Source organism: Chelonia mydas, chromosome 19, assembly GCF_015237465.2.
Source record: "Chelonia mydas isolate rCheMyd1 chromosome 19, rCheMyd1.pri.v2, whole genome shotgun sequence".
NCBI classification, from domain to species: domain Eukaryota; kingdom Metazoa; phylum Chordata; order Testudines; family Cheloniidae; genus Chelonia; species Chelonia mydas.
In genome coordinates, this window is record NC_051259.2 from 5953138 (window position 1) to 5979509 (window position 26372).

General features: G+C 61.0%; 1 protein-coding gene across 17 annotated transcripts in view; it reads right to left on the reverse strand.

Moving 5' to 3' along the window:
* Positions 1-26372, reverse strand: part of ADGRB2 (adhesion G protein-coupled receptor B2) — a 108101-nt gene that overhangs the window by 38856 nt on the left and 42873 nt on the right. For 10 of the 17 annotated variants that reach the window (XM_043532340.1, XM_037881966.2, XM_043532338.1 and 7 more), the window contains 7 exons: positions 23455-23538; positions 19932-20096; positions 14714-14878; positions 11114-11278; positions 1528-1692; positions 859-960; positions 27-133 (listed from right to left, as the gene is read on the reverse strand). In XM_043532340.1, coding sequence (XP_043388275.1) covers positions 27-133; positions 859-960; positions 1528-1692; positions 11114-11278; positions 14714-14878; positions 19932-20096; positions 23455-23538 — 953 coding nt within the window. The remainder of the gene's footprint in view (positions 1-26; positions 134-858; positions 961-1527; positions 1693-11113; positions 11279-14713; positions 14879-19931; positions 20097-23454; positions 23539-26372) is intronic. The other 7 variants (XM_043532346.1, XM_043532344.1, XM_043532343.1 and 4 more) reach the window with 2 other exon arrangements.

Consider the following 26372-nt stretch of genomic DNA (forward strand, 5'->3'; position numbering starts at 1 on the left):
CATGGGCCACCGGAGCGTGCACCTACTGAGAGATGGAGGTATCTGTACTCGTGGGAGATGCAGCGGGCAAAGCTGGGCACGCCCCAGTACGCCACCCCGTGGGCATTCAGCAGGCACCGGCGGCTGGCGGATCCTAGACAAGAGGGGAAAAGAAGCATGGAGCACCCAGCCTGTGCAGCCCGAGCGCCCCCAGCCCCTGCCCCCACGCCGCCCCCCAGCCCCAGTGCCCAGCGCTCACAGCCCCCATGCCCAGCTCCAGCCCGCAGCCCCAGTGCCCATAGCCCCTGCCCCCCAGCTCCAGAGCCCACAGCCCCAGGCTCAGCTCCAGCCCTCAGCCCCTGCCCCTCAACCCCAGTGCCCACAGCCTTCCAGGCCGAGCTCCAGCCCCAGCAATCACCTGCAGCCCCTGCCCCCCAGTGCCCGCAGCTCCCCAGTGCGCCAGCAGCCCCTGCCTTCCAGCCTCAGTGTCCACAGCCCCCAGGCCCAGATCCAGCCCCAGTGCCCGCAGCCCCCCACAGAGCCAACGCCCACAGATTCCCCCAAGTCCCAGCACCTGCCCCCAGGCTCCCAGCCCTAGCAGCAGCCTGCAGCCACCCAAACCCCACCCAACAAGGTGCCATGGGAAAGCCAGGCCGGGGAATCAGCTCTTCTAGGAAGGCAGCAGAATTACTCAGGGGCCAGCAGCCTTAGCTCAGCTTGTTCTGGGGAGTGCAAGGGGGTCCCAGGGAGCAGGCAGGGTCATGAGAGAAAAGAGCCTGCTGGCAAGTGAATCCCGTAGCCCACGTGCCTGGCCCCCCTCCCCATTCGGCTCTCAGCCCAGGTGGGAGCTGGGGCAGAGACGGTGCCGCGGCCACTCACCGGTGGCGTTGGGTGGGCATTTGTTGTAGACGATCTCGCCAGCGGCCGTCTTCTTCCAGGTCATCAGCATGACGTACTCGTCCTTGCACATTTCATGGTAGGCTGCCAAGGGAATGCGAGGGTGAGATGGGCCCCCGGACGGCTGCTCTGCATGGATGGGCCACTAGACTGGTGCGGGGGGGAGGGGGGGCTGCTGGGCGGGACTAGCAGGTATGTGGCTGGTCAGCTGGTGGCGTGGAGGGAGGACTGGCTTGAGAGAGGGAGCTGGACGGACAGCGGGCGGCTGGAAGGACGGATGCAGAGACAGCGGGTGGGTGGAAGGACAGACGGACAGATAGCGGGTGGGTGGAAGGACGGACAGACGGGTGGAGGGACAGCGTGCGAGTGGAAGGACAGACAGACAGATGGAGGGACAGAGGGCGGGTGGAAGGATGGACAGAAGGTGGGTAGGTAGAAGGACCGATGGCTACAGGGAGAGCAGGCAGGTGGAAGGACAGACGGATGGGCTGGCTGGGTGTCAGGGCAGGACAGGAGGAGGAGGAGCTGGCTGCACGGAAGGTATCACACCAGCTGGCCAGAGAGAGGCAGAGTCCTTGGGTCCCGAGGCAGGGGGAGCCCGCGTGCTGGGCTGGAGGCTGAGCAGGGGTCGGCAGACTCTCCACCAAGTACCTGGGCACTTCTTCTCGTTGCACGTCTTGACCTCCTCTCCAGAGCCCTCGCACGGGTAACCTTGCATGCCCGTGCCCTGGCACATCCGGAAACGTCTCTGCCAGCCCGTGTCGCACGTCTTGGAGCACAAGCTCCAGTGGTTCCATGGGCCCCACTTGCCGTCGGCTGCGAGGGGGAGCAAGAGACGCATGTTAGGGCCCTGATGCAGGCAGGGCAGGGACCAGACAGACAGACAAGCGAGAGGGACTGCCAGAGACTGGGACACGGCCGCGCCAGCCCATAATGACTTTAATCAAATATTCTACAGATTATTAAACCCATTAATCAATCGTTTCAGCTTCATTTCAACCAAACGAGACAAATGTCCCCTCGTGTCCCAGGGTGTCCTCGGCTAATTAGCACCACCCCCACCCCTGGCATTCCTGTCCTTTCAGTCCCAACACCCCCGCCCCCCAAGACCCACGTTCCCACCCTCTGCCTGCCAATCCAGGGGAGCCCAGACACAGCCCGCCTGCTCTCCCCAGGACCCCCTCTGCCCTCTGCGGGCCCGGCTCCAGCCACCTATGCAGCTCCCCATCCCCCCTGCCTCCCCTCCTGATGCTCCCTTGTTCAGTCCATTGGTTGTTCCCCCGCAGGGCTGGGGGGACCTCCACCCCCAATGGGTCAGGGTCCGGTGCCACAGCAGAGTCCAAGGAGACACCGCTGAGGTTCGAGGCATCGGCCTCCTGGCACTGCACAATGGTGGGTCAGTATCGCTGCCAACCTGGCATAGATGGGGAAACCAAGGTGCGGAGCAGGGAAGCGATGCACCCTGGGACTCTCAGCGAGGGGGGGTGGGTTTCGAAGCCAGGCTTCCTGCCTCCTAGCCCAGTGCCCCAGCCTTTGGGTCACGCCGCCCGGCCTCACCACTCGCACCCAGATCCAGGGGGCGGAGCGTGCGCCCTTCGAGCGGCCCAGAGAGCGGCAGGTTTGCAGCGCCGCCCGCCGATCTCGGAGCCTTGTGGGGCTCAGCAGCCTGGCTCTGGTCTCCCTCCCCGGATTTTCTCTCCCCCCTCCGAGGAGGTGGCTGTCACGGAGTGTGGGGGAGTCCAGGCCCTGCACCCCTCTTCCTGGGATTCACTGAGACTCTCAGCCAGCCAGTAAAACAGAAGGTTTATTGGACAACAGGAACACAGTCCAAAACAGAGCTTGTGGGTACAGCCAGGACCCCTCAGTCAAGTCCTTCTGGGGGAGCAGGGAGCTTAGACCCCAGCCCTGGGGTTCCCTGTGTTCCTCCACCCAGCCCCAACCTGAAACTAAACCCACCGAGCAGGTTCCCTGCTGCAGCCTCCGTCCACATTCCTGGGCAGAGGTGTTACCTCCCCCTCCCCCTCCTGGCTCAGGTGACAGGCTCTCAGGTCTCCCGTCCCCAGGGCACATTCCCAGGTCAACACTCCCCCCTCCCTGCTGCGTCACATCGTCACATCTCTCCCCCCTTCGAGACTGAACTGAGCGGGGTCACTGTGACCAGTGACCTGGGGAAGTTCGGGGCCCCCTCTCCGGGACAGCGCATCCGCTATCAGGTTGGCACTTCCCTTCACATGGACCACGTCCATGTCGTAATCCTGCAGGAGCAGGCTCCACCTCAGGAGCTTGGCGTTGGCTCCTTTCATCTGGTGCAGCCAGGTCAGGGGAGAGTGGTCGGTGTACACGGTGAAGTGTCGCCCGAAGAGATAGGGCTCTAGTTTCTTGAGGGCCCACACCATGGCCAGGCACTCCTTCTCGATGGCCGCGTAGTGTTGCTCCCGGGGTAGCAACTTCTTGCTCAGATACACGATGGGGTGTCTCTCCCCCTTTTCATCCTCCTGCATTAACACCGCCCCCAGTCCCGTGTCGGAGGCGTCGGTGAACACCACAAAGGGCTTGTCAAAGTCTGGGTTTGCCAGAACTGGGCCACTGACCAGAGCCTCCTTCAGCGCCCGGAAAGCCTCCTGGCACTGCTCGGTCCAGACCACCTTGTCTGGCTTCCCCTTCTTGCATAGCTCAGTGATGGGGGTGGCTATGGCGCTAAAGTGGGGCACAAATCTTCGGTAGTATCCTGCCATCCCAATAAAGGCTTGGACCTGCTTTTTGGTGTGGGGAGCGGGCCAGTCTCTGATCACCTCCACCTTGGCCGGTTCCGGCTTTAGGCGGCCGCTCCCCACCCGATGGCCCAGGTAAGATACTTCAGCCATCCCCACCTTGCACTTCTCCGCTTTGACAGTCAGCCCAGCCCCCTGGAGTCGGTCCAGCACTTGTCTAACCTGGGCCACGTGGTCCTCCCAGGTCTGGCTAAAGACACAGATGTCGTCAATATACGCCACGGCAAAACTCTCCATCCCCCTCAGGAGCTGGTCCACCAGGCGCTGGAAGGTGGCCGGCGCTCCCTTGAGGCCAAAAGGCAGGGTCAGAAACTCATAGAGCCCCAGAGGGGTGATAAAGGCCGATTTCAGCCGGGCATCTGCATCCAGCGGCACTTGCCAGTAGCCCTTTGTAAGGTCCATGGTGGTAAGGTACCGAGCTCCTCCCAGCTTGTCTAGGAGCTCGTCCGGCCTGGGCATGGGGTAGGCATCCGATACAGTGATGGCATTGAGCTTCCGATAGTCCACACAGAACCGGACTGACCCATCCTTTTTGGGGACCAGCACCACCGGCGAGGCCCAAGGGCTGGCCGATGGCTGGATCACCCCCAAAGCCAGCATGTCCCGGACCTCTCTTTCCAGGTCCTGAGCAGTTTTCCCTGTGACTCGGAAGGGGGAGCATCTTATCGGCGGGTGCGACCCTGTCTGCACCCGGTGGACAGTCAGATTAGTGCGTCCAGGCTGGTTGGAAAACAGCTGTCGGTACGGATGCAGCACCCCCCTGACCTCAGCTTGCTGGGCAGGGGTGAGCTGATCCGAGAGGGGAATTGTTTCCAGGGGGGAACCAGCTCTGGTCCCAGGGAACAGATCTACTAAAGGGTCATCTCCCTGCTCCTCCCACTGACCACACACAGCTAACACCACATTCCCCCTGGCATAATATGGCTTCATCATATTCACATGGTACACCCGGCGGTGGTGGGCCCGGTTCGACAGCTCCACCACATAGTTTACCTCATTGAGCTGCTTGACGACCTTGAACGGGCCCTCCCAGGCGGCCTGTAGTTTGTTCTTTCTCACGGGGATGAGAACCATCACCTGATCCCCGGTGGCATAGGCACGGGCCCGCGCCGTGCGGTCATACCAGACCTTCTGCTTCCTCTGGGCTCTGGCCAGATTCTCCCTGGCCAGGCCCATGAGTTCAGCCAGTCTCTCTCGGAAGGTCAGGACATACTCCACCACTGACTCTCCATCGGGAGTGGCCTTCCCCTCCCACTCGTCTCTCATCAGGTCCAGGGGGCCCCTCACCCTCCTTCCATATAACAGTTCGAAAGGCGAAAATCCGGTAGACTCCTGGGGCACCTCCCTGTACGCGAACAGCATGTGAGGTAAGTACTTGTCCCAATCCTGCGGGTGCTGGTTCATAAAGGTTTTCAGCATCATCTTTAGCGTCCCGTTAAACCTCTCCACCAGCCCATTGGACTGGGGGTGATATGCTGAGGCCCAGTCGTGCCGGACCCCACATTTCTCCCACAAGCACCGGAGCAGGGCCGACATGAAGTTGGAGCCTTGGTCTGTCAAGACTTCCCTGGGGAACCCCACTCGGCTGAAAATGGTCAGGAGCGCATCTGCCACGGTGTCTGCTTCAATGGAAGCTAAGGGCACTGCCTCGGGGTAGCGGGTGGCGAAATCTACCACCACCAGAATGTATTTCTTCCCCGACCGGGTCGTCTTGCTGAGAGGCCCCACGATGTCCATGGCCACCTTCTGGAAAGGCTCCTCTATGATGGGCAAAGGTCTCAACGCCGCTTTCCCCTTGTCCCGGGCCTTCCCCACCCTCTGACAGGGGTCACAGGATCGGCAATACTGCCGGACCGTGGTAAAGACCCCGGGCCAGTAAAAGTTCTGTAGCAACCTCTGCCGGGTGCGCCGGATTCCCTGGTGCCCTGCGAGGGGGATGTCATGGGCCAGGGACAGGAGCTTGCGGCGGTACTTCTGGGGGACCACCAGCTGCCTCCTGACCCCACAGGACTCCCCTTCCCGTGGGGGAGCCCATTCTCGGTACAGGAACCCCTTCTCCCACCGGAACCTCTCCTGGCAGCCTCTCCTCATGGTCCGTCCCTCACTGAGGTCGGCCAGGTCCCTGAGCTTCTGCAAGGAGGGATCTTTCCTCAACTCGGCCTGGAACTCAGCGGCTGGGGAAGGGATGGGGCCCGGTTCCCCCTCCGTGGCCAGGTCTGAGGCCTCAGCCTCTCTGAGCCGTGCCCCTCGGCGCTCTCTCCCCACCCGAGTAGGGTCTCGCGCCTCCAGTGTGGTACCCTCCCCAGGGTCAGGTCGCAGTGCCCCTCGCCGGCTCTGGCTACGGGTCACAACCAGGGCGGTCTGGGGGTCGCTTGGCCAGTCCTCTAGGTCTCCCCCCATCAAAACTTCAGTGGGCAAATGGTGGTGTACCCCCACATCCTTGGGGCCCTCCTTGGCCCCCCATTTCAGGTGTACCCTTGCCACGGGCACCTTAAATGGGGTCCTGCCCACCCCCGTCAGGGTCAGGTAGGTGTTGGGCACCACCCGATCTGGGGCCACCACCTCGGGCCGGGCCAGCGTCACCTCCGCGCCCGTATCCCAGTATCCATTGACCTTCCTCCCATCCACCTCCAGGGGAACAAGGCACTCTCTCCGGAGGGACAGCCCCGCGCCCACCCTGTAAACTGAGCATCCTGAGTCCGGAGCATCCGGCCCTCTGGCGGGGCTGGCTGGGGGTACTCTTCCCTCCTGAGCAGGTGGCAAACTGGTAGCCCCCCTTTCCTGGGTCGCCTGCCCCTCGTCCAGCTGAGTCCCTACCCAGTTAACCCTGGGTAGGTTGGGTCTGCTCAGTTTGTCCCTGAGCCCGGGGCACTGGGCCCGTACGTGGCCTCTCTGGCCACAGTGATAGCAGCTCAGGTCACGTTGGTCCCCTCGAGCGGGTCGGAGGGGCCCGACACCAGGCGTTCCCCTTTGGAGGGGGTTCTCCCTATTTCCCCGCTGGGAGGCCCCATGGTGACTCTCTCTCTGCATCGGGGGGGGCCTGTTCTTTTGGGACTCCTCCCGGCTACCCCCTGACCGACTGTTCACAAACTCGTCGGCCAGCTGCCCTGCGTGCTGGGGGTTCGCGAGCTTTTTGTCCACCAGCCACAGCCTCAGGTCGGAAGGGCACTGTTCATACAGGTGCTCCAGTACGAACAGGTCAAGCAGGTCCTCTTTAGTTTGGGCCCCCGCTGTCCACTTGCGGGCATATCCCTGCATCCTGTTGACCAGTTGTAGGTAGGTGACCTCAGGCGTTTTACGCTGACCCCGGAACCTTCTCCGGTACATCTCGGGGGTCAGCCCAAACTCACGGAGCAGGGCCTGTTTGAACAGTTCATAGTCCCCTGCCTCTGCCCCTGTCATCCGGCTGTAGACCTCCACGGCTTTGGGGTCCAGTAAGGGGGTGAGGAACTGGAGCCTGTCTGCAGGGTCAACCCTGTGCAGCTCGCAGGCATTCTCAAAGGCCGTCAGGAAGCTGTCTATGTCCTCCCCCTCCTTCCGCTGGGCCAGGAAGCACTTATCAAAGCTCCTTGCAGTCTTGGGTCCCCCCTCACTCACCGCAGCCGGGGCCCCACTGCTCCTCAGCCTGGCCAGCTCCAGTTCATGCTGTCTTTGTTTCTCCTTCTCCTGACGCTCCCTCTCCTTCTCCTCCTGCTCATGTTGACGTTGTTTCTCCTTCTCCTCCTGCTCACGTTGACGTTGTTTCTCCTTCTCCTGACGCTCCCTCTCCTTCTCCTGACGCTCCCTCTCCTTCTCCTCCTGCTCATGTTGACGTTGTTTCTCCTCATGTTGACGTTGTTTTTCATGATCCTCCAGCTCCCTCATTTTCCTCTCCCTCTCCCATTCCAGCCGCATCCGCTCCAGGGATGGGGAGCTCCGCCGGGAGGATCCCCTGCTGGCTGCTGGGGTCAGGGTGCCCTCGGTATTCGCTGGGCTTCCCCCAACCCCTCCCCCAGGCATAGGTAGGAAGGGTCTCGGGGTGTCCTGGGCAGCAGTCTGACCCCTCCCAGCCTGGTCAGGCCCCAGGGCCCACGCTGGGTCCGCCGGGCGGCTTCCCTCAGGGACAGGGATCAGGTCATCCAAGCGATCCCTCTCCTCCAGCTGGGCAATCAGCTGTTCCTTGGTGGACCTCCCGATGCGCAGCCCCCTCTGCCTGCACAGCTCCACCAGGTCGCTCTTAAGGCGTTTAGCGTACATCTCCCTGCTGGCCACTCGCAGGCCGGGCAGCTGTCCACGGTTTCCAGGAAAAGCCCCAAGTGTGCCAGTCCTTCTTGAGGTCACCACCTCTTTGCCAGGGTCGAGCTGCAGACTCCTCCGCCCCTGGGACCGCTCGCTGCAATCCCCCGGGGGACCCTGTTACTGCAAAAGTCCTTCTCTCTGGTCACACACTCCCAGGGGTTAACCGCCCCCTGAAACCGTCTCTCTCTGAATCTTCAGCACACCTGGTCCCCGTCAATCCCCCTTCGTTTTACTGTTCCCCAGTCACTTACTGCAGGAAGCGCCGTTCACGGGGTGCAGTAGATCCCACCGCTGCCACCAGTTGTCACGGAGTGTGGGGGAGTCCAGGCCCTGCACCCCTCTTCCTGGGATTCACTGAGACTCTCAGCCAGCCAGTAAAACAGAAGGTTTATTGGACAACAGGAACACAGTCCAAAACAGAGCTTGTGGGTACAGCCAGGACCCCTCAGTCAAGTCCTTCTGGGGGAGCAGGGAGCTTAGACCCCAGCCCTGGGGTTCCCTGTGTTCCTCCACCCAGCCCCAACCTGAAACTAAACCCACCGAGCAGGTTCCCTGCTGCAGCCTCCGTCCACATTCCTGGGCAGAGGTGTTACCTCCCCCTCCCCCTCCTGGCTCAGGTGACAGGCTCTCAGGTCTCCCGTCCCCAGGGCACATTCCCAGGTCAACACTCCCCCCTCCCTGCTGCGTCACATCGTCACAGTGGCACAGCAGCCTGGATGTGCCACGTGACCTGCCAGGAGCCGGCGCCCCCGACCTTTCCATGCAGCTCTCGGCAGCCAAGTGACATTTAAAGGTCAGCAGGCACGTGACAGCGGCTGCCCTTGCTTTGCACTGGGCCGAACACCTGCCCTCCCTCCAGGGCTGGGTGCACAGGGCCTGTCTGGACCCACCCGAGGGGCCAAGACTGACTGGGAATAGTGGGAAGGATCAAGGCCAAGCCAAGAGCATCATCAGGAGACCTGCCCGCCCCCGTCCTGGGGCCGACTCTCACAGACCGGCTCACCCCGCGCTGGCTGTCAGGTTCAGGCCGGCAGAAAAGGACCATCCTCCGCACCGAAGGGCCACCAAGGTCCGGAAAAGGTCCTTGGCTCCGCTCGGGGTGCACGTGAGCCTATGAGACAGCTCCAGCCTGCGCTAGTGCCCGCTTGTGCACACTTGCCCAGGCTGCATTTGCACGTACCGACTGCACTGAAGCACACGCAGGCAGACCGCGAGCGTGGCAGCGGGAGAGAACCCTGGGTCTTTGGGGCCGCCTGCTGGACTGACAGCAAACCTCCCCCGGCTAGCGGCACGGCTAAGGGTTAAACCTCTCGGCGTGGGAGCCTGGAGGCTCCCGCTGAGCCAGGCCACATCTCCTTGGATGTGTCCTTGGTCCTGGCAGCAACTGACCAGCCACGGGGCCCTTCGTCAGGGCATCTGCTGCTGCTGCGCGCGCGCGCACGAGTGGCTCTGGGCGGTTGTGAAGGTTCACGCCTGCATGCTCAGCTCCCCGACGCTACCGGGCGTGCTCGTGCATGGGCGCATTCCCAGAGCGACGTGCCGAGTCCGTGCACCTGGGCCAGCGGGCTCCTAGTGCCATCGCGAGCGCTCGCACAGACGCTTGTGCCCCCCCCCCCTCTGTGGGAGCCACGGACCCCTGGCAGGCCCACGATGCTGCCGTGCCACGGGGCTAGCGCTCGAGCCCAGCGGGGAGCCACAACTATCTCCAAGCGAGCAGGAGCCCCCAGGAGACGGTGCCCCCCGGCTCTGGACGTACCCTGCCCCCCAGCTCCTCTGCTTGAGCTCTCATAAAAGCTGACAGACTAGCTCTGTGGCGGGGAGAGGCAGCCGGGGCCCATCTGTCACCGTCGCTTGCTGACGGGCAGCTCCATCCCCGCTACTTGGGGATTAGCGTTCCTATGGAGCGCAGCTGGCGCCGCAGACAGGTCCACGGGCCCTGTCTGTGGCTCAGTTTAAATGTGTTTCCGCCGAGTCTGGGACCCAGCCCAGGGCCTGCCATGGGGCAGAGATGCCAGCTGCTGCGGTGGCCACAGGCTCGGAGGGACAGCCGAAGCTCCTGGACGCAGAGATCCCGAAAGAACAGCTGAGACCGGGATCAGAGACCCAGGACAGCAACGGGCTCGGGGAGCAGGACAGAGCCCACTCTACAGCGAGCACCGCACAAACCTGGATCCGGGAGACAGGGCACCCTGCACAGAGGGTCAGGCAGCTCCTCCCATGGCACATCAGCAGTGGGGCGGCTCAGTGTGAACAAACCCCCACTCACTGGGCAAACCATGCCAAGCGTGAGGACACATGGACCACCCCACCCCTGCACAGCACCGCCGCTCACACACATTGCGACGCACAGGGATCCTCCAACATGGCACCGCCGCTCACACCCACAGCGACGCCTGGGGATCCCTGCACCCCGGCACGGCACCGCCGCTCACACCCACAGCGACGCCTGGGGATCCCTGCACCCCGGCATGGCATCGCCGCTCACACCCACAGCGACACACAGGGATACCCCCACCCCAGCAACGCCGCTCACACTCACCGCAATGCATGGGGATCTCCTGACGCGGCACCGCTGTTCACACTCACAGGGACACATGGAGATCTCCCCACCCCAGCACGGCACCGCTGCTCACACTCACAGTGACACCGGGGGACCCCCCAACACGGCACCGCCACTCACACCCATAGTGACACACAGGGACCCCACCCCCAATGTGTCACTGCCACTCACACACCCCACGATGCACGGGAACCCTCCCCCGACAGGGCACTGACACTCACACCCACCAGGATGCACGGGATCCCCCGACACAGCACCACCACTCACACCCAGGGCAATGCAGGCGGCCCCACCCAAGCACAGCACAGCTGCTCACACACAAAGCGACACACAGGAACACCTCCCCCCTGACACAGCACTGCTGCTCACACCCAGTTACTGAAAGGGGGCATTTACCCGCCCAGAGGTGCTCCTACTCTCCCCCCAGAGTCCCTGTGCAGGGGTTGGGCCCCAACATGCCAGCACCTGCCACATGTGGACTAGTCTGCATCAAAGCAACGCCCAGCATGGTGTCCCCAGCCTCTCCGAGCTCTGACGCCCTCCCCGTGGCCTGTCCCAGCCACGCCGCGCCCTGCTCTGCCCAAGCCCCCTGCCCCCACACAGCGTAAGGAGCGAGCGTGAGCCTTACTTGGGCAGTTGGGGCTGGTGCACTCCCTGGCGTCGGCGTGGGCTCCTTTGCACTCCGCCCAGCCATGGCCCGAGACGCTGCATTTGCGCGTGCGCTGCTGGGTTCCATTGGAACACGACACCGAGCACCGGCTCCACGAGCCCCACTCCAGCCACTGACCTTCCACTGCCGGGGAAAGCACAGGAGAGAAGGTGGTTAGTGCAAACAGGAGCTGGGGGGACGGGAAGCAGGGGCAATTCCTCTTGGCCCCGGTGTCCAGATCCAGGCACGAACCTCGTCCTCCCCTATCTGGTTATGAGCTTCGGCCACACATTGGCAAAGTGTGCATCACATCCCCCCCTAGTGGCTGGCCGGTTAGAGGGTAATGGCCTACTACTGCTGCCAGCTAACAGCTGCTCCTAGAGCTGAAACTCTAGCTGCTTGTGTTGTGGTGTTCAAGGTTCTGGGTTCACCTCCTGCCTCCCTGCGGTGGTTACGGCACTGCCACCCAGGCAGGGGTCACCAGGACTTGGCCCACTCTGGTGGCTCCTATTCCCCGGAGGGTGGGGGGCGCGTTGCAGGGGGACTCTCTGCCTTAGCCCCAGGAGTGTCCCGCTGCAGCGGCTCAGCGGACAGCAGGCCAAGACACAGTTCGGCCTGCTCCCACCAGCTTCTTTACAGGAAACACTGGGGGTGGAGGGTCTGTGGGCATCAGCCCAGCTGTGCCTGGGGACCCCAGGCTGAGACGTGTGAGCAGCATCTCCGCTGCATGGCAGAGCCGAGATGCATCCGGAGAGCGGAAGGATCCTGCCCTGACTACGCCCCCCCACTTCCCCCACACCAGCAGAGCAGGATGAGCCATGAATCCTCCCGCTAGCCCTTAGCAGGGCCCTTACTGGGGTGCAGAGCAGACGCGACTCCTCCCCTCTGCCGCTCCCAGCGGCGCTCCGACCCGGCATGGATCTTTCCGTGGGGGCGGGGGGGGGGAATGTCCTGCCAGGCCCAGGTGGGAGGGAGCGTTAACCAGCCGCCAGGCAGCACCCGGGAGAGCTCCGAGCCCTGGCAGCCCAGAGCAGCAGGCTGGCTCTGCAGGAGCACCCGCAGGTCATCTAAGCCCCCGTCCGCCTTCTGAGCGCCCAACTCCCACCCCTGGCCTGACCCGTGTCCTAAAACCACCGCCATGGAAATGCAGCGGATCCGCTCACTGAAACCAGGAAGCAGAGAGAAACTAACCGACGCGGGGCTCGGGGATGGCCCCGCGCGCCAGGGGATGGATCTGGGAGACAGGCCCGGGCGGGGCAGCGTGGAGGCTCAGAAACAAGCGAATACGTTTCCTCCCCATCGCTCTCGATGCACTCCTGGCCCCAGGCCCCTGTTGGGATCACACAGCTATTTGCCCTCCCCACAGGCTGGTACCAGCCTGTCTGGCCCGTCAGCCGCCCAACAGGGCAGCGAAGAGTCAGCTGGCAATCTGCTGCCACAAAATCAATAACTGGATAAGAGAGAGAGAGAGAGAGAAAGGGCTTCGGGCCAGATCCGCAGCTGGTGTGGCCACCACCGCTCGACGGCAAGGGGACCCGGCCCACTCGCTCCAGTGGAGCAGGGCCCATCGACCCCAGCTGGGGCAGTTGTTCTTTGCCTCCCCTCATTCCCGTTTCCTCCTGCTGGCTCCTGGTGGGCACCGTGGGGCTCTGGGAGGGTTCCCACCCCAGCATGCCATGCCATCCCCCGCCCTGGGCCACTGCCCAGCTCTGCCCTGGGGGGAATTGCTCGTTAGCCCTGGACGCAAAGCTACTTACAAACGACCCGCCTGCAGCCTGCTGGGTGCTACTCGTCAGCTTCCCCCCGACAGAGATGAGCGACACCCGCCCACCAGGCTGGGTCAAAGGCAGAGCCCGGAGTGACCCACTGCAGCCCAGGTACGGTGGGGCAGCAACCCTCCACCCCTGGGCCTCTGAGCTAGGGAGACACCCTGGAGACATGAACAGCATGCAGGGGGAAGAGCCCCCACGTCCCCGATCTCTCGGGGAGTATCCCAAGGGGCCGTGTCAAGACTCAGCACGGAGGTGGGGGTTCCACAGAAAGGGGGAGCCTCTCGTCCTCTGCTCTCCCCCGGCCAGTGACGGGGCGGGCAGGAGTCGCCGCGGACGGAGCTACACGCTGCCCCTGCTTTAAAGCGGCAGGCACAGATGGGGCGGCCGCCCGCAGCCTCGCTGGCGATTTCACACCTCGGCTACGTCCGCCGGCAGCCCCCGCCCGCTGGGGAGCTCTGGCTGCCGAAAGGGAACTGACAGCAAAGCTCCCTGACGGGACAGGCCCAGAGCCCCCCCATGCCTGGCACCGCTCCCAGAGGGGATCTACTTACAATCTCAGCTGGCCCATTGTATGCTCCTGCCCCTATAGGGCCCCTTCTCCGATACCCCACAGCTCCTCCCCCTTACTCTGCCCTATATGCCCCCTCACCCCATCCCACAACTCCATTCTTGCCCATAGAGCTCTGCGTACCCACATCTCATGCCTCGCTACAGCCCCATCACATCACCCTCCTTTGCCTCCCATCCCTCCTCCAGCGCCCCAGGGAACAGCTGTGGCCTCCCGGCGCGCACAGGGCCCTGTGAGCTAACAAGCCAGGCTGGGGCACAGCAGGATATGCCACCCAGACGTCTCACAGTCCTGTCTCAGGAAGACTGTGCTTCCTTTCCTCCTCCCCAGCTCCCGGGGCTCTCCCCTCCCCACAAGGGGCTGGAATCAAGGTGACCCTCTGGGGACGCTCAGTGTATTTCACGTGCATCCCGCACGCCCACAGAAATGTCACTTGCTGAGCCCGTTGGAGCCTCGGCCGAGCTGCCACATTCAGTGAGACGGCAGTGTTTGCTGCTAGCCCCCGGATCACAGGCATTGGCCCCATCGGGAGCTGGACGCAGGCCATTCAGCCCCAGGGCTGGGGAACCTGGGCTTTAATGTGGGGGGCTGTCTGTCTAAGCTGTCAGTCACCCCAGCCGCCCCCTTCGCTTGCACTCACACCTCGCTCCCCTGGGTCACCCCCCGCCAGCCTCATTCCGACCAAACTCCCGTCCGAATCCCCTTCCAACCCGCTGTCCTAGCTCAGGGAAAGGAACAAACGGGCATGCCTCATCCGCTCCCCAAATCATCCCTCTCCAGCACGACATTTGCATCCTGTGCCACAGCCCTATCAGTCTCCCCGCCCGCCCCTCGTGATCCCCCCCCCACACACACACACGTTGCTCCCTGCGCTCCGAGCCTGCATGCCGGCTAGCGGATAGCCGAGGGGCAGCCGGGGGACGGAAGATGACCTCGGTACCGGTGTCTCTAGGCTGTTCCCAGGGCTCCCAGCCCCGGGGGGAACCTAACGCATAGGACCTCAAAAGGTCTTTGCCTTTGATTTCAGTCCAAGTTGGGAGCCTAAATACCTTTGAGGATCAGAGCCTAAGTGCCCTGAGACCGCCCAGGGACGGGAGCTGCCTTTTCTGAGCGTGGCGTGGGGCTGTCTCTGGGGGCGAGGCCACCTGAGGGCTTTGAGGGATGGCCAGGGAAGGCAGGCAAGCGGGAAAGCCAAGCGGGAAAGCGCGGAGGAGAAGAGCCAAGGAGCGAGTTACTAACCAGGGCAGATTGCGATATTGCAGGGCTTAGTCTGCACCTCGGGGCCCTCGCAGGCCTTCCCGCCGTGCTGCGGAGCTACGCACTGCCGGGTTCTCGTCCTGGCCCCTCGCCCGCAGGTCACGGAGCACAGACTCCACGGGGACCACTCCTCCCACAGGCCGTGCACTGCAATACAGCACACAGCAATCACGCCTCCGGCCCAGCCCGCGCGCGGCAGACGGCATGGCGGGGGACGGGGATTGCGGGCGCTCCGTCCCAGGAGTGCAGGCCCGCACCCAAAGCAGCGCCCCCATGGCAGAGGGAAGGCCTGAGCTGCTGCACTGAAGACCTGGAAGCACTTGTGATACGGGGCTCAAATCCCACCGTGGCCAGGGAGGCATCACAACCCTCGTTCTACGGGTGGGGAAGCTGAGGCACGGAGCAGCGATGTGACTCCTCCAAGGCTACACAGTGAGTCAGCGGCAGCGCTGGGAACAGAACCCAGGAGTCCTGACTCCCACTCCCCTGCTCTGACCACTGGAGCTCTCCTCCCTCCCCGGGACTCAACGATCACAAGAAATGTTCACCTGGCAAGGGGGCCACAGAGATAGCGGAGGAGCGAGGGTCTGTCTCCCACACAGCCAGGTCAGACTCTCCTCCAGTCCCTAGTCTCAGCCGCACCCCCTAGTATAACCTCCTAGCTAGAGCACGTTAACCCAAGGCAGCCTTTTCCTTCGGGCTGATTCCAAAGGATGTTTTGTCTGCGGTGGCAGCGAGGTGGGGCCAAGAGCGATTAAAAGATCCCAACGAACGCTCGACATGGTGGGAGATCAGCAGACCCCAAGCCCAGGGGATCTTTGGGTGATGGCCACCACACCAGGGCTTGAACCGGGGACCTCCTGAGCTAACCGCATGAGCTGCCACAGCAGAAGTCAGGACTCCTGGGTTCTATTTCCAGTGCCGCCACTGACTCGCCATACGTCCTGGGAGGAGTCACTTCACCTCTCCGAGCCTGTTTCTCTCGCTGAGCCGATAACAGACCCACATTCTCTGTGGACATTGCACAGGGGTGGAGCTGTAAAACGCCCCCCACTGGGTTACAGCGGGCACCTAACGCCCTTCGGGCGTGTCTACACAAGAAACGAGACTTATCTAACCTCAGGTGTGAACTGAAACCGATTTAGTGCAAGCTCCTGTGCAGACACCCTTAGTCCAGTTTCGCTTAAGTCGATTAGGAACAGGTTTATTTACGCCAGAATAACCTGAAACCAGACCAGCCACATGTGGCTTTGCTCCAGTTTAACTAAAGTGGTTTCAAAGCCTATTTAGATTAATAAAGCCTAAGGCTACAGGGGACCTCTGTGATCCTCTGGTCGGCCCTCCTGTGTAGCACCAGCCAGAGAAGGTCCCTGAAATAAGTTGAGCTAGTGGCACCATCCCCTGCAGACAAGGCCTTGAAAACCTGAATGTCCGGCTGCAATCTGATGCGTGTGGATGGATCCACGTGGGACCCCACTGGCGACCCCAGGACCCTGCCTAGCTGTGCGAATCCGGTCACGGACTCCGATGGCAGGACCACACACTAATCGGGTCACAGGGTCACGGCCCGCTTGGGACTTATAAAAAAAAATGGTTATTTTTCAAAATTCCAGTTTCTGATTTTTAAAAATAATTCAGGTTTGTTAAAAATAAAAGAGTCAGTAAAGGAACTGAAGGACTTGTGGCACCTTAGAGACGAACCAATTTATTTGAGCATCAGCTTTCGTGAGCTACAGCTCACTTCACCGGATGCATTCAGTGGAAAATCAACATCCGATGAAGTGAGCTGTAGCTCACGAAAGCTGATGCTCAAATAAATTGGTTCATCTCTAAGGTGCCACAAGTCCTCCTGTTCTTTTTGCGAATACGGACTAACACAGCTGCTACTCTGAAATAAAGGAACTATTGCACGGGGGGCGAGGGGGGGCGGGGGATGCTCCTGCTCCTCCGCTGATGTTTATAGGGGTCTTGCCAACCACAGTGAAACCGATGAACCAAGGAGGGGAAAGCAGTGAAACCGACTAGATGCAAAGGGCCAAGTTTCCACTGGCTCAGCACCGGCAGTCAGAGCCCTCGTGCTTTACATTTCCATGGCTCTGCCGGCAGTTTCAACACCTCGCCCATCTTCAAAGCCTTTGCATAGCATCTTTAGTCCTCAGGGAAGCCCTGAGCTTTCTGAGAATCAAACAGCAGTTGGGAGGGATAACCTGAAAGCTCCGGGAAGAGGAGGAGAAGACCGAGCCATCACTGAGCTAAAAGCCTTCAGCCTGGAGAAAAATCTCCTCCTTGCCTGGAGGAGGGGACACAGCCCGCATCAGCCCGTTGCTGGGGAACGCAGAGGGGAGCTATGACATGACAAGCAGACTCTTTCTGCCCACGCTGTCATTTTGCGACAGCCAGTAAGCCCCCAAAGGGGGCCAGACAGGACCATAAGATTAGACTGAGAGAGAGAATCCAGCTGCAGGGAAGCAAAGGCCCTGATCCTGTAATGACCCTGGCTCCTTGAGCCCACCCGCAGCTCATCCGAGGCCATGGCAATAGGAAGAGGTCAACTCTCAGAGCAGCTCCTACCCCCGCCCCCACACAGCCCCCCTCTTGCTTGTGGGGATTGAACCCATGACAAGTCTGTTGGGTTTTTTATTCCACTAGCACAGAAAACCTTGCAATGAAATGAAGCCAGGCTTGGCAATCGGACTGGGAAGATCAGGAAGGGCCAGAAGGGTAGAAGAATGGGAGGCCCTGTCTGGACTCGGATTCAAGGCGTGGTCTTAGCACACACCTGCTAACACATATGGCAATCTAGGGCGGACAATAAAAATAACACCGAGCCCTTTTCGGCCCTAGCTCCCATCATTATCCCCACTGTGTCGAGGGGGAAATCGAGGCAGAGAGCTGGGAAGTGACTTGCCCAGGGTCACCCAGCAGCGGAGCTGGGAATAAAATGAAGGTCTCCTACATCTCAGCCCAGGGTTCTACCCACTAGGCCACACATGCCAGGCCGACTGAATTAAAGGCCAGGCTCCCCAGTCCCCAGGCTGTAAGTCAGCCAGTTTAGCATGTGTGAAAGGCCCTCGCTTGTAAGGTCACACCTAAGCCCCTGGCCTGGACAAGGCCCCTGGGCAGGTGGCTGAACGAGGGAAAGCACCGATACCAGTCACAGGTCTGCAGCAGAACCAATGTTGCAGCTGGGCCCAGTCCTCTCAGCTGACGCCCGTGGGAGCGGAAGATGCTCAGGGCCTGGTCTGGCAGTTCAAGGGGCTGCCCGCGCTGCTGGCCGCTGAGCCTAGGGGGACCAGATGTCCCGATTTTACAGGGACAGTCCCGATTTTGGGGGCTTTTTCTTATATAGGCACCTATTACCCCCCACCCCCGTCCCGATTTTTTACACTTGCTATCTGAGCCTGAGCCGAGATGGATCACTGAGCTGGCTGGGTGCGTGTCAGGTAGGGAGACTTGCCCCCACTCTGGAGAAGTTGCCCACCTCTCTCTGAGCTCCCAAAGACAACGACACCCCGGGGGGCGGCTAGGCTAGCCCAGTACGGAGCCAGGGGGTCGGGTGGGTCTGTAGTCGGACGGCCAGCCCGAGCCGCCACAGACACAGGGCTGTTTTTGGCACCTTCGCTCGAGCAGAGCATGCCTGGGTACATCTACCCGAGCAGGGAGTCACCCTCCCGGCGGCTGTGTAGACATGCCCTGAGTGTAACAGCACAAGGCACAGGACCAAGATGTCCCCGGCAGCCAGGGAACCTGCCCCCAACGGGCTGGCCACGCACAGCCCACACTCCAAGCTTCACGTGCCGGCTACCTGCGCTCTAACCCTGCAAGCCGGTGCCGGGGACACGGGAGCTGCAGGCACCGTCCTTCCATGCCACCGCATGCCCCATCTCTATGGGATCCAGGCAGGCGCCGTCCTCCCCCAATTGAATCCCTCCTTCTACCCAGGCAAAGACTCGTTCCCTACCCTAAAATACCTTCCTCCCTGCTGGGGGCCTGTGTGGGGCATTTCCCGCAGCAGAGAGACATCCCCTGGCGGGGGATCGCTGAGCGCTTTGGCCGGGTCGCCAGCCCTGGGAGTTTCAGTTCGTGCCCAGGTTCAGCAGGGGAGAATCAGGGCACGCCTGGCCCCTGCCTCACTCCCCACTCGGGGCCTTTGGTTCGGTCCTGTGGGCGAAGGGAGCTCGGCCCCATGGCACTGCTTGAGCCTGCAAGCAAGTGTCGCGATGGTTTTTGTGGGTGCCTGTCTCCACTCGGAGCTGGGCTGAGAACCCACCTAACTCACCGCACCAACGTCATCATCAGGATTATCTGCTTAGAATATCAAGATCCCGGCTGGTCAGCGTAACGTTAGAGATAAATACACCACGCTCACACATGTCAGCGCCTCGTGCGTGAAGCCAAGGTTCAGTCCTACAGAGGTGTCCCCTGGGGGACAGGATATGGGCTACACCCTGCGTCCTGCACGTCCCTCGCTCAGGATTAACTACACTGGTGTAAATGAGAAATCACTTCTCCTGACCACGACAGAGTCACTTGGGCTTCACGGCAGCATGAGCCAGCTCAAAGCCCGGTTCCGCATCCCCTTGGAGAGCTGGATCGGGATCTAACCCCGCCCACGCTGCACTGCCCCAGGACCGAATCCCCGCCCCGCGCCAGCACCTTGTGCGGGGCGGGCCGGGGTCTGGTCTCACACACCCCAGGTCAAGTGGCTGTCCTGGAGCCAGTGGCGTTTCACCCCCTCCCCGACACAGCTGAGATCAGGATCCAGTGGGCGGATCCCAGAGCAGGAAACCAGGCGTAGAAAGGACAGGAGTTTCTCACTTGGCCCTTAGGACGTCCTGCCGCTGCTCCCCCAGGCAGGATGGGAATGGCTCACGGGGAGGCTGGGTCCCCCACGGGAGGGTGGTGTGGGGACTGGGAGAGAGACCATCACTCCAGCTCAGGAAGGGGGAAAGAGAAGCCTAGGGTCACCCCGTCCCTGCCATCCTGATCCCCACAGCTCACCTACCTGGCAAGCTGATGCTCACTGTAGCCTGGGACGGTGGCTTTGCACATCCTAGCGATACAGCATCTCTGCACCACCATGGGGCCAGTTTGTGCCCTTGGCACAGCCGGTGGGTGAGAGGTGGGGGCAGGGGACCCTAGTTATGAAATGGAACGAAGTGCCACAACTCCCCCCTCCACACTGCCATCCCCCCTGTACCTGGGCAGGTGGCCGTGTTATTGCATATCCGCGTCTCCCGCAGCAGCCCGCTGCACAGCGTCCCGTAGGGAGACGAGACGCAGGAGCGTGTGCGCACCTGAGAGCCCTGCCCACACGTCAGGGAGCAGACGCTCCACTGGGACCACTCCTCCGCGGCGGGGTCTCCTGTGGGGACAGAGGGAGAGACACGCGTTGGCCAACCGGCCTTTTTCAAAACGCAGTGTGCCCCCCAGCCAGACACAGACACGCACACAAAGCCCAATTGGCCTGCGGAACTCACTGCGACATGATGTCGTTGAGCTTAGCAGGTTTAAAAATAAAGGGACTGGACATTTATCTGGAGAGCGAGAGGAGCCAGGTTTACACTGGGGAGGCTTAATAAAACACAGGAGCTTTGGGAAGGAATCAAAGCCCTCCTGCCCCAGGGCTAACCTCTAATGGTTCTAACTAATAGGGGTCAGGAGGGAATTTCCCAGGGGGGCAGGTTATCCCGGAGCTGCAGGGTTTATTGCACCTTCCTCTGAAGCAGCTGCTGCGGGCCAGTCGGAAGCAGGACACTGGGCCCTGATCCGTTCCTAGGACACTGGGCCCTGATCAGTCTGGCTCCGTTCCTAGGAAAGCTCCATGGCCAGTGGTGGTTGGGCTGGCAGGCCCAGCAGCTGTTTGGCTGCGTGGGCCCAGGGCTCCATCTCTCTTTCTCCCGTGAGCAGGTGTGATATTGACATTTACAACAATCCGACTCTTATTAAGCTTGATGATCCGTTTGAAGTTATTGGACAGGCCAGCGGTAGGGATATCAGTTCAAATTAAGAGGGAACGTACGCAGGAGGCCTGGGAAGGGGATTATTATTTGCTGGAGACAGAGAGAGCGGAGATTAGCTGGAACGGGGCTCCCAGCAAGGCGCTCACACACTCAGTCAGAAATTAAAGGGTGGGATAGAATTTTGGGCTGTTATTACTCATTACAGGCTGGGTCCTGCTCTCAGCTCCGCCGGTGTAAATCAGAAGTAACGTCACCGAAGCCAGTGGAGTCAGCTAGTGAAAATCAGCATAAATACTGACTTCAAAGGAGCTGCGCTGATTTACACCAAGTGAGGATCTGGCCCGCTGACCTCAATGGAGCTAGGTCAACTTACTGGGGATCTGGCCCACTAGATCCAGGGTATCCGGCACACCACCTGATTCGTTCCATGGTACTTGCACGCCAGTGTATTATCTGGCACGGTTTATTATCGTAGGGTTGCTGGTGAACAGTGGGGCTGTGCCCTCAATTTACTACAACTGTAACTATCCATGGCACCTTGGCAGCATTTTTAATCCATGTATCTCAGTGCCCATCGGCTGGATTATCAGTCGTTTGTTATTGTAGGGTTGCGCGTACGCACCTCTTTGTTGTTATGAAGCTCCTAGGCAGGAGCGCTGGGGCCGGCCACACCACTGCAGGGCTGGACGCTGGTTTGTTATTGTCGGGTTGCCAGGGCTGCACACACTCTTGTAGTACTGTAGAGGTTCCCGGCCCAAACCGGGAGCTTTAACTTACCCACAGTTCAGCGCGTGTTCGCGCTGCACCAGGTTCTATTCAGGTCTCACAGCCAGCGAGACACCCAGACAGTAGGATAAGGACCCAATCCTGCTCCCAGGAAAGTCAATGAGTTTGGCTGCTGACTTCCACAGAGACAGGATCGAAAGGGGCAGGGAGGTGTCCGCCATAGCACAGCAGGGCTCTTCTGCGGGCCCAGCGTGTTGGCAGGCATTGATCTCACTGGCAGGGTGGGGGGCTCGTTAATGCCAACCTGAGTACAAGGAGGACGAGCAGGAGCCAAGACAGAGGAAGTCCTGCGAGGGAAAGCTGATCCTGCCCCTACCAAAGCCGGCTGCAAACCCCCCCTTGGATTTCAACAGGGACAGGATCAGGCCCCTACATGGGAGCGATCTCCAAGCCGTGGGCATGGCAGTATCTGAGATCCGCAAGCCAGACTCACTGCACCCTGATCACTCCTGCCGATTCAGGCTCCATCCAACTAGCCAAGCACGGAGCAGCCCACAGCCCATAAATCAGGGAGTGGGCAACAAGAGGCGCTCAAATGACCCCGTTGAATTCGCTAAATAAATACGTTTGAACTAAACAATTAACAGATTTTTTTTTTCACTCCTCTAAGGAAGGTGCAAAGAAAATACAGACATGGAGCAAATTAAGTGGGCGCACAGGCTGGGAACAAAGGAACTCGCTCCATCTCCAGAGACCGCGCAGGGCACATGCAAATGGAAGCCAGACAGTTGTTTTTAAACTGTCAGGGTTTTCTCCTTAATTAAAACGCACAGAACTATCATCATCCCCGGGCTGATTTATGGGACAGCCCGGTGGAGAACTGGCTTCCCATCACACACAGCCTGCTGCAGAGTGCCACTGAGGCTGGTCAGTTTGGCCCCTGCTCCATCCCAGAGGTGGCTGCCTTACAACACTTAGCATTAATGTTCAATGAGCTGTGCAGACATAAGCTAATTATACCTCACCGCAGCCCTGGGAGGGAGGGAAACAGTATCGCCCCTGGGTATTTTTTTCGTTTTACACATGGGGAACTGAGGCAGAGGGGCAGCGGCCCAGATCTTCAAAGGTACTGAGGTGCCTAATTCCCAGAGTGATGTGACAAGGCCACACAGTAAGCCAGTGGCAGAACTGGGATTAGAACTCAGGGCCTCCTGCTTTTTTAGAACCACCAATGGGCCCCAATCAACAACAAGGCCCCATTGTGCTGCACATATTATTATTCATTGTGTTTATTATGGTACTGCCTTGGGACCGTCCAAACTCATTGCGCTAGGCGCTGTACATACGCATAGTGAGACAGTCCCTGCCTGAAAGAGCTTACAATTTAAACAGCCAAAGGGTGGGAGAAAGGGATAGAACATACAAGAAGCCAATGGGAAACTGAGTGCAGAGAGATGAGGTGACTTGGCCAGGTCACTCAGGGAGCCAGTGGCAGAAAAGGGAACTGAAGCCAGGTCTGCTAGAGCCCAGTCCAGTGCCCAGCACAATGGGGCCCTAGTCTCTGCCTGGGACTCCTAGTAATACAAATAAATCATCATCACCATTAACCCCAAACCCCGCCCTGCTATCCTTCAGGGCAGGTTGGGCGGGGCCCTGGTCCTACCGTCTGGCTAGAGAAGTCCCACAGAGCTTGGCTCTGGGCCAAGCCTCGTCCACGCCCAGCAAGCGCCACCGGCAGCTGCTGTGTTTGCTTGGGGGCTGGCGGCACTTAGGGAAGGGCCGATGATGCTGGAACGTCTTCCCCAGCCTGCGGGTAGATTTGTTGCCTCCAGGGGAGGCTGCAAGTCTGTCCATTTCCCCCAGATTTCCTGCAGGAAGCACACACCTGTGTGTGTCTGGACAAGATGGCCCACAGGGACCGGCCAGCATTGTGCAGGGCGTGGTACTTCCCCAAGGAACTCGCGCCCTGGCTACCCCTCTCCCAGTTTAAACGCACCGCCTCACCCACAGAACCTGCCCTCCCAGCACCGTTACCTGTCTGGGCCATATGAACCCCGGGTTCGTCCGCCGACCGCGGCCACTGTGTTTTCACCTTCTGATTCTCTTCCACGTCATCGCCTGAGAGGAGGAGAGGGAGACACTGGTGAGAAAGTGCCGGGGGGGTGTCTGTGTCCTGGCCTACAGGAGTCTGGGGCTGCTACAGGGGTCTGTGCGGGCTGCTCACGGCAGACCTACACTGGGGGAATCCTCCGCACCCCAGTCACTTGTGGGACCTTTAAGCCATGGGACTGGGGGCCAGAATCATATTAGTATTCCCATTTTACAGACAGGGACACAGGGACAGAGAGATTTCCATGATTCGTCCGCGGTCACCCAGTGAACAGGGGGCAGTGCTGGGAAGAGAACCCAGGCGTCCTGACTGCCAGGCCTGTGCTCTCGCCACTAGACCAAAGGCCTATGTGCTTCCCTTAATGGTTCCTGATTCTCTCGCCCTCTTCCCCTGTCGCCAGCTCCTCCCTCCCCCAGCACACAGGCCTCGCTCTCTCAAACAACTCAGGGTGCAGGTGCTGGGCTGGGCAAGGGCAGACAGGCGGGGAGCAGGTGAAGCCACCTCCAGATCTCCGAGGAACCGTTCCTGTCCCCACCCGCAGACCTCGCAGCTTTTGCCCTGGCCAAGGAACTGCAGTGACGTGTGAGCCTCTAATACACAGCAGCACACTGCCCTCTGCCTCTGACCGCACTGCCTCACTGCCGGGCACTGCCCCCTGCTGCAGCATCACTGCGCTCGGCCTCGGACTCACTGCCAGGGACTGCCCCCTGCTGCAGCGTCACTGCCCTCTGCCTCTGACCGCACTGCCTCACTGCCGGGGACTGCCCCCTGCTGCAGCGTCACTGCCCTCTGCCTCTGACCGCACTGCCTCACTGCCAGGCACTGCCCCCTGCTGCAGCGTCACTGCCCTCCACCTCTGACCGCACTGCCTCACTGCAAAGCACTGCCCCCTGCTGCAACATCACTGCGCTCGGCCTCCGACTCACTGCCGGGCACTGCCCCCTGCTGCAGCATCACTGCGCTCAGCCTCGGACTCACTGCCGGGCACTGCCCCCTGCTGCAGCATCACTGCGCTCAGCCTCGGACTCACTGCCGGGGACTGCCCCCTGCTGCAGAGTCACTGCCCTCTGCCTCTGACCGCACTGCCTCACTGCCGGGCACTGCCCCCTGCTGCAGCATCACTGCGCTCGGCCTCAGACCTCACTGCCGGGCACTGCCCCCTGCTGCAGCGTCACTGCCCTCCACCTCTGACCACACTGCCTCACTGCAGAGCGCTGCCCCCTGCTGCAGCATCACTGCACTCTGCCTCTGACTGCACTGCCTCACTGCCAGGCACTGCCCCCTGCGGCATTGTCACTTCGCTCAGCCTCTGACTGCACTGCCCACTGCAGGGTGCTGCTCCCCCACTGCAGCGTCACTGCTTTCTGCCTCTGACTGCATTGCCAAACACTGCCCCCTGCTACTGCATCACTGTGCTCTGCCTCTGACCATCCCGCCCCACTGCAGGGTGTTGCTCCCACACTGCAGCATCACTGCACTCTACCTCCAACCACACTGCTTCACTGCAGGGCCCTGCCCCCACTACCCAAGGCACGCAGCCTGCATTGCAGTACGCCACCCACTGCCTCGTGTTGCCGTTGAGCAGCATTCACAGCATCCCAGTCCACCACCTCACTGCAGATTCTGCCTGGCACACTCTCGCTCCATCCAGCTGAGCTGGCACCAGGGCAGGCCCAAGCCGCGGGGGTTCCGGCCGGACTGGGCTGGGTTAGCCGGGTGCCATGGGTGGAGCCATGGAACAGCAGGGGGGGTGGGCACAGATGCAGCTGCAGAGCTAGAGGCGTGGGGGAGGACGAGGCCTGGAATAGCAGGGGGAGCTGCGGGGCCCGACTGCGATGCATTGGCAAGGTGGTGCTACAGGGCAGGGCAGGTCTGAGATGCACCCACCAAGCCTGACTCCGGGCAGCAGAGTTAGTCCCCTGACACTTAGGAGAGCCCATGTTAAAATAAACCTTCCAAGAGAAGGCTGATCATGCGCCTGCCGAGCTGGACTCCCTTCCCCCTCGGGGTGATTCGACCCTTTGCACCGTCTAGTTCTTTGTTAAATCCCTTTGCGGATCCCTGCGATTTCATCTGGTTTGCACGCTTCCCTCTGGAGGCCAGGCAGCCGGCAACGCTCATTTCTGGAACGGGCAGCGCCCCCGTGACCTAGAGCCACCGTGCAATGGATTTGAGGAGCTCCCATAAGCACATCCACTCTGGAAAGCAGGCGCACCACTACCCACTTGGCCAGCCTGCTGCATGCTCGTGGAGTACTTCACTGCGGTAGCACTGGGAGGCCCAACGGAGAACAGAACCCCTTTGTGCGAGCCGCGGTACACACACACCCAGCCAGAGACAGGTCCAGCCCTGAAGAGCTGAACAATACACAAAGGGTGGGAGGAGAAGGGGAACCATAGAGAGCGAGACTTGCCCAGGTCAGAGACAGGAAGAGAACCCAGGAGTCCTGAGGCCCAAGCCCTGCCCACTGGGCCATGCCGGGCACATGTGGCAGCCAGACCCTGGGCAGCATCGTCGCAGCCTTTGCAAGGGGCAGGACGGGGATGCCAGCAGCACACAGGGTCTAGTGACAAGAGCTATAGGTGTCGTTCCACACACGGGCGAGCCCACACAGCCCCTGCAATGGGGAGCCGAGCTGATCGCTGACTGGCTCACAGGATTTACTATGCACCAGGGCAAAGCAGATAGCAAATGCTACGGAGGCAGGATGCCCGGGTCCCCTGCTTGGATGCTGGGGGCCTGGGCAGGGCCAGGCAGAACCTGGCCCCAGCTCTGTGGTGTTCCTCCCCCGGCCCCTGTCGGCGAGTTTTGCAGTACCAGGCGCGATGCGGATAGAGGCAGG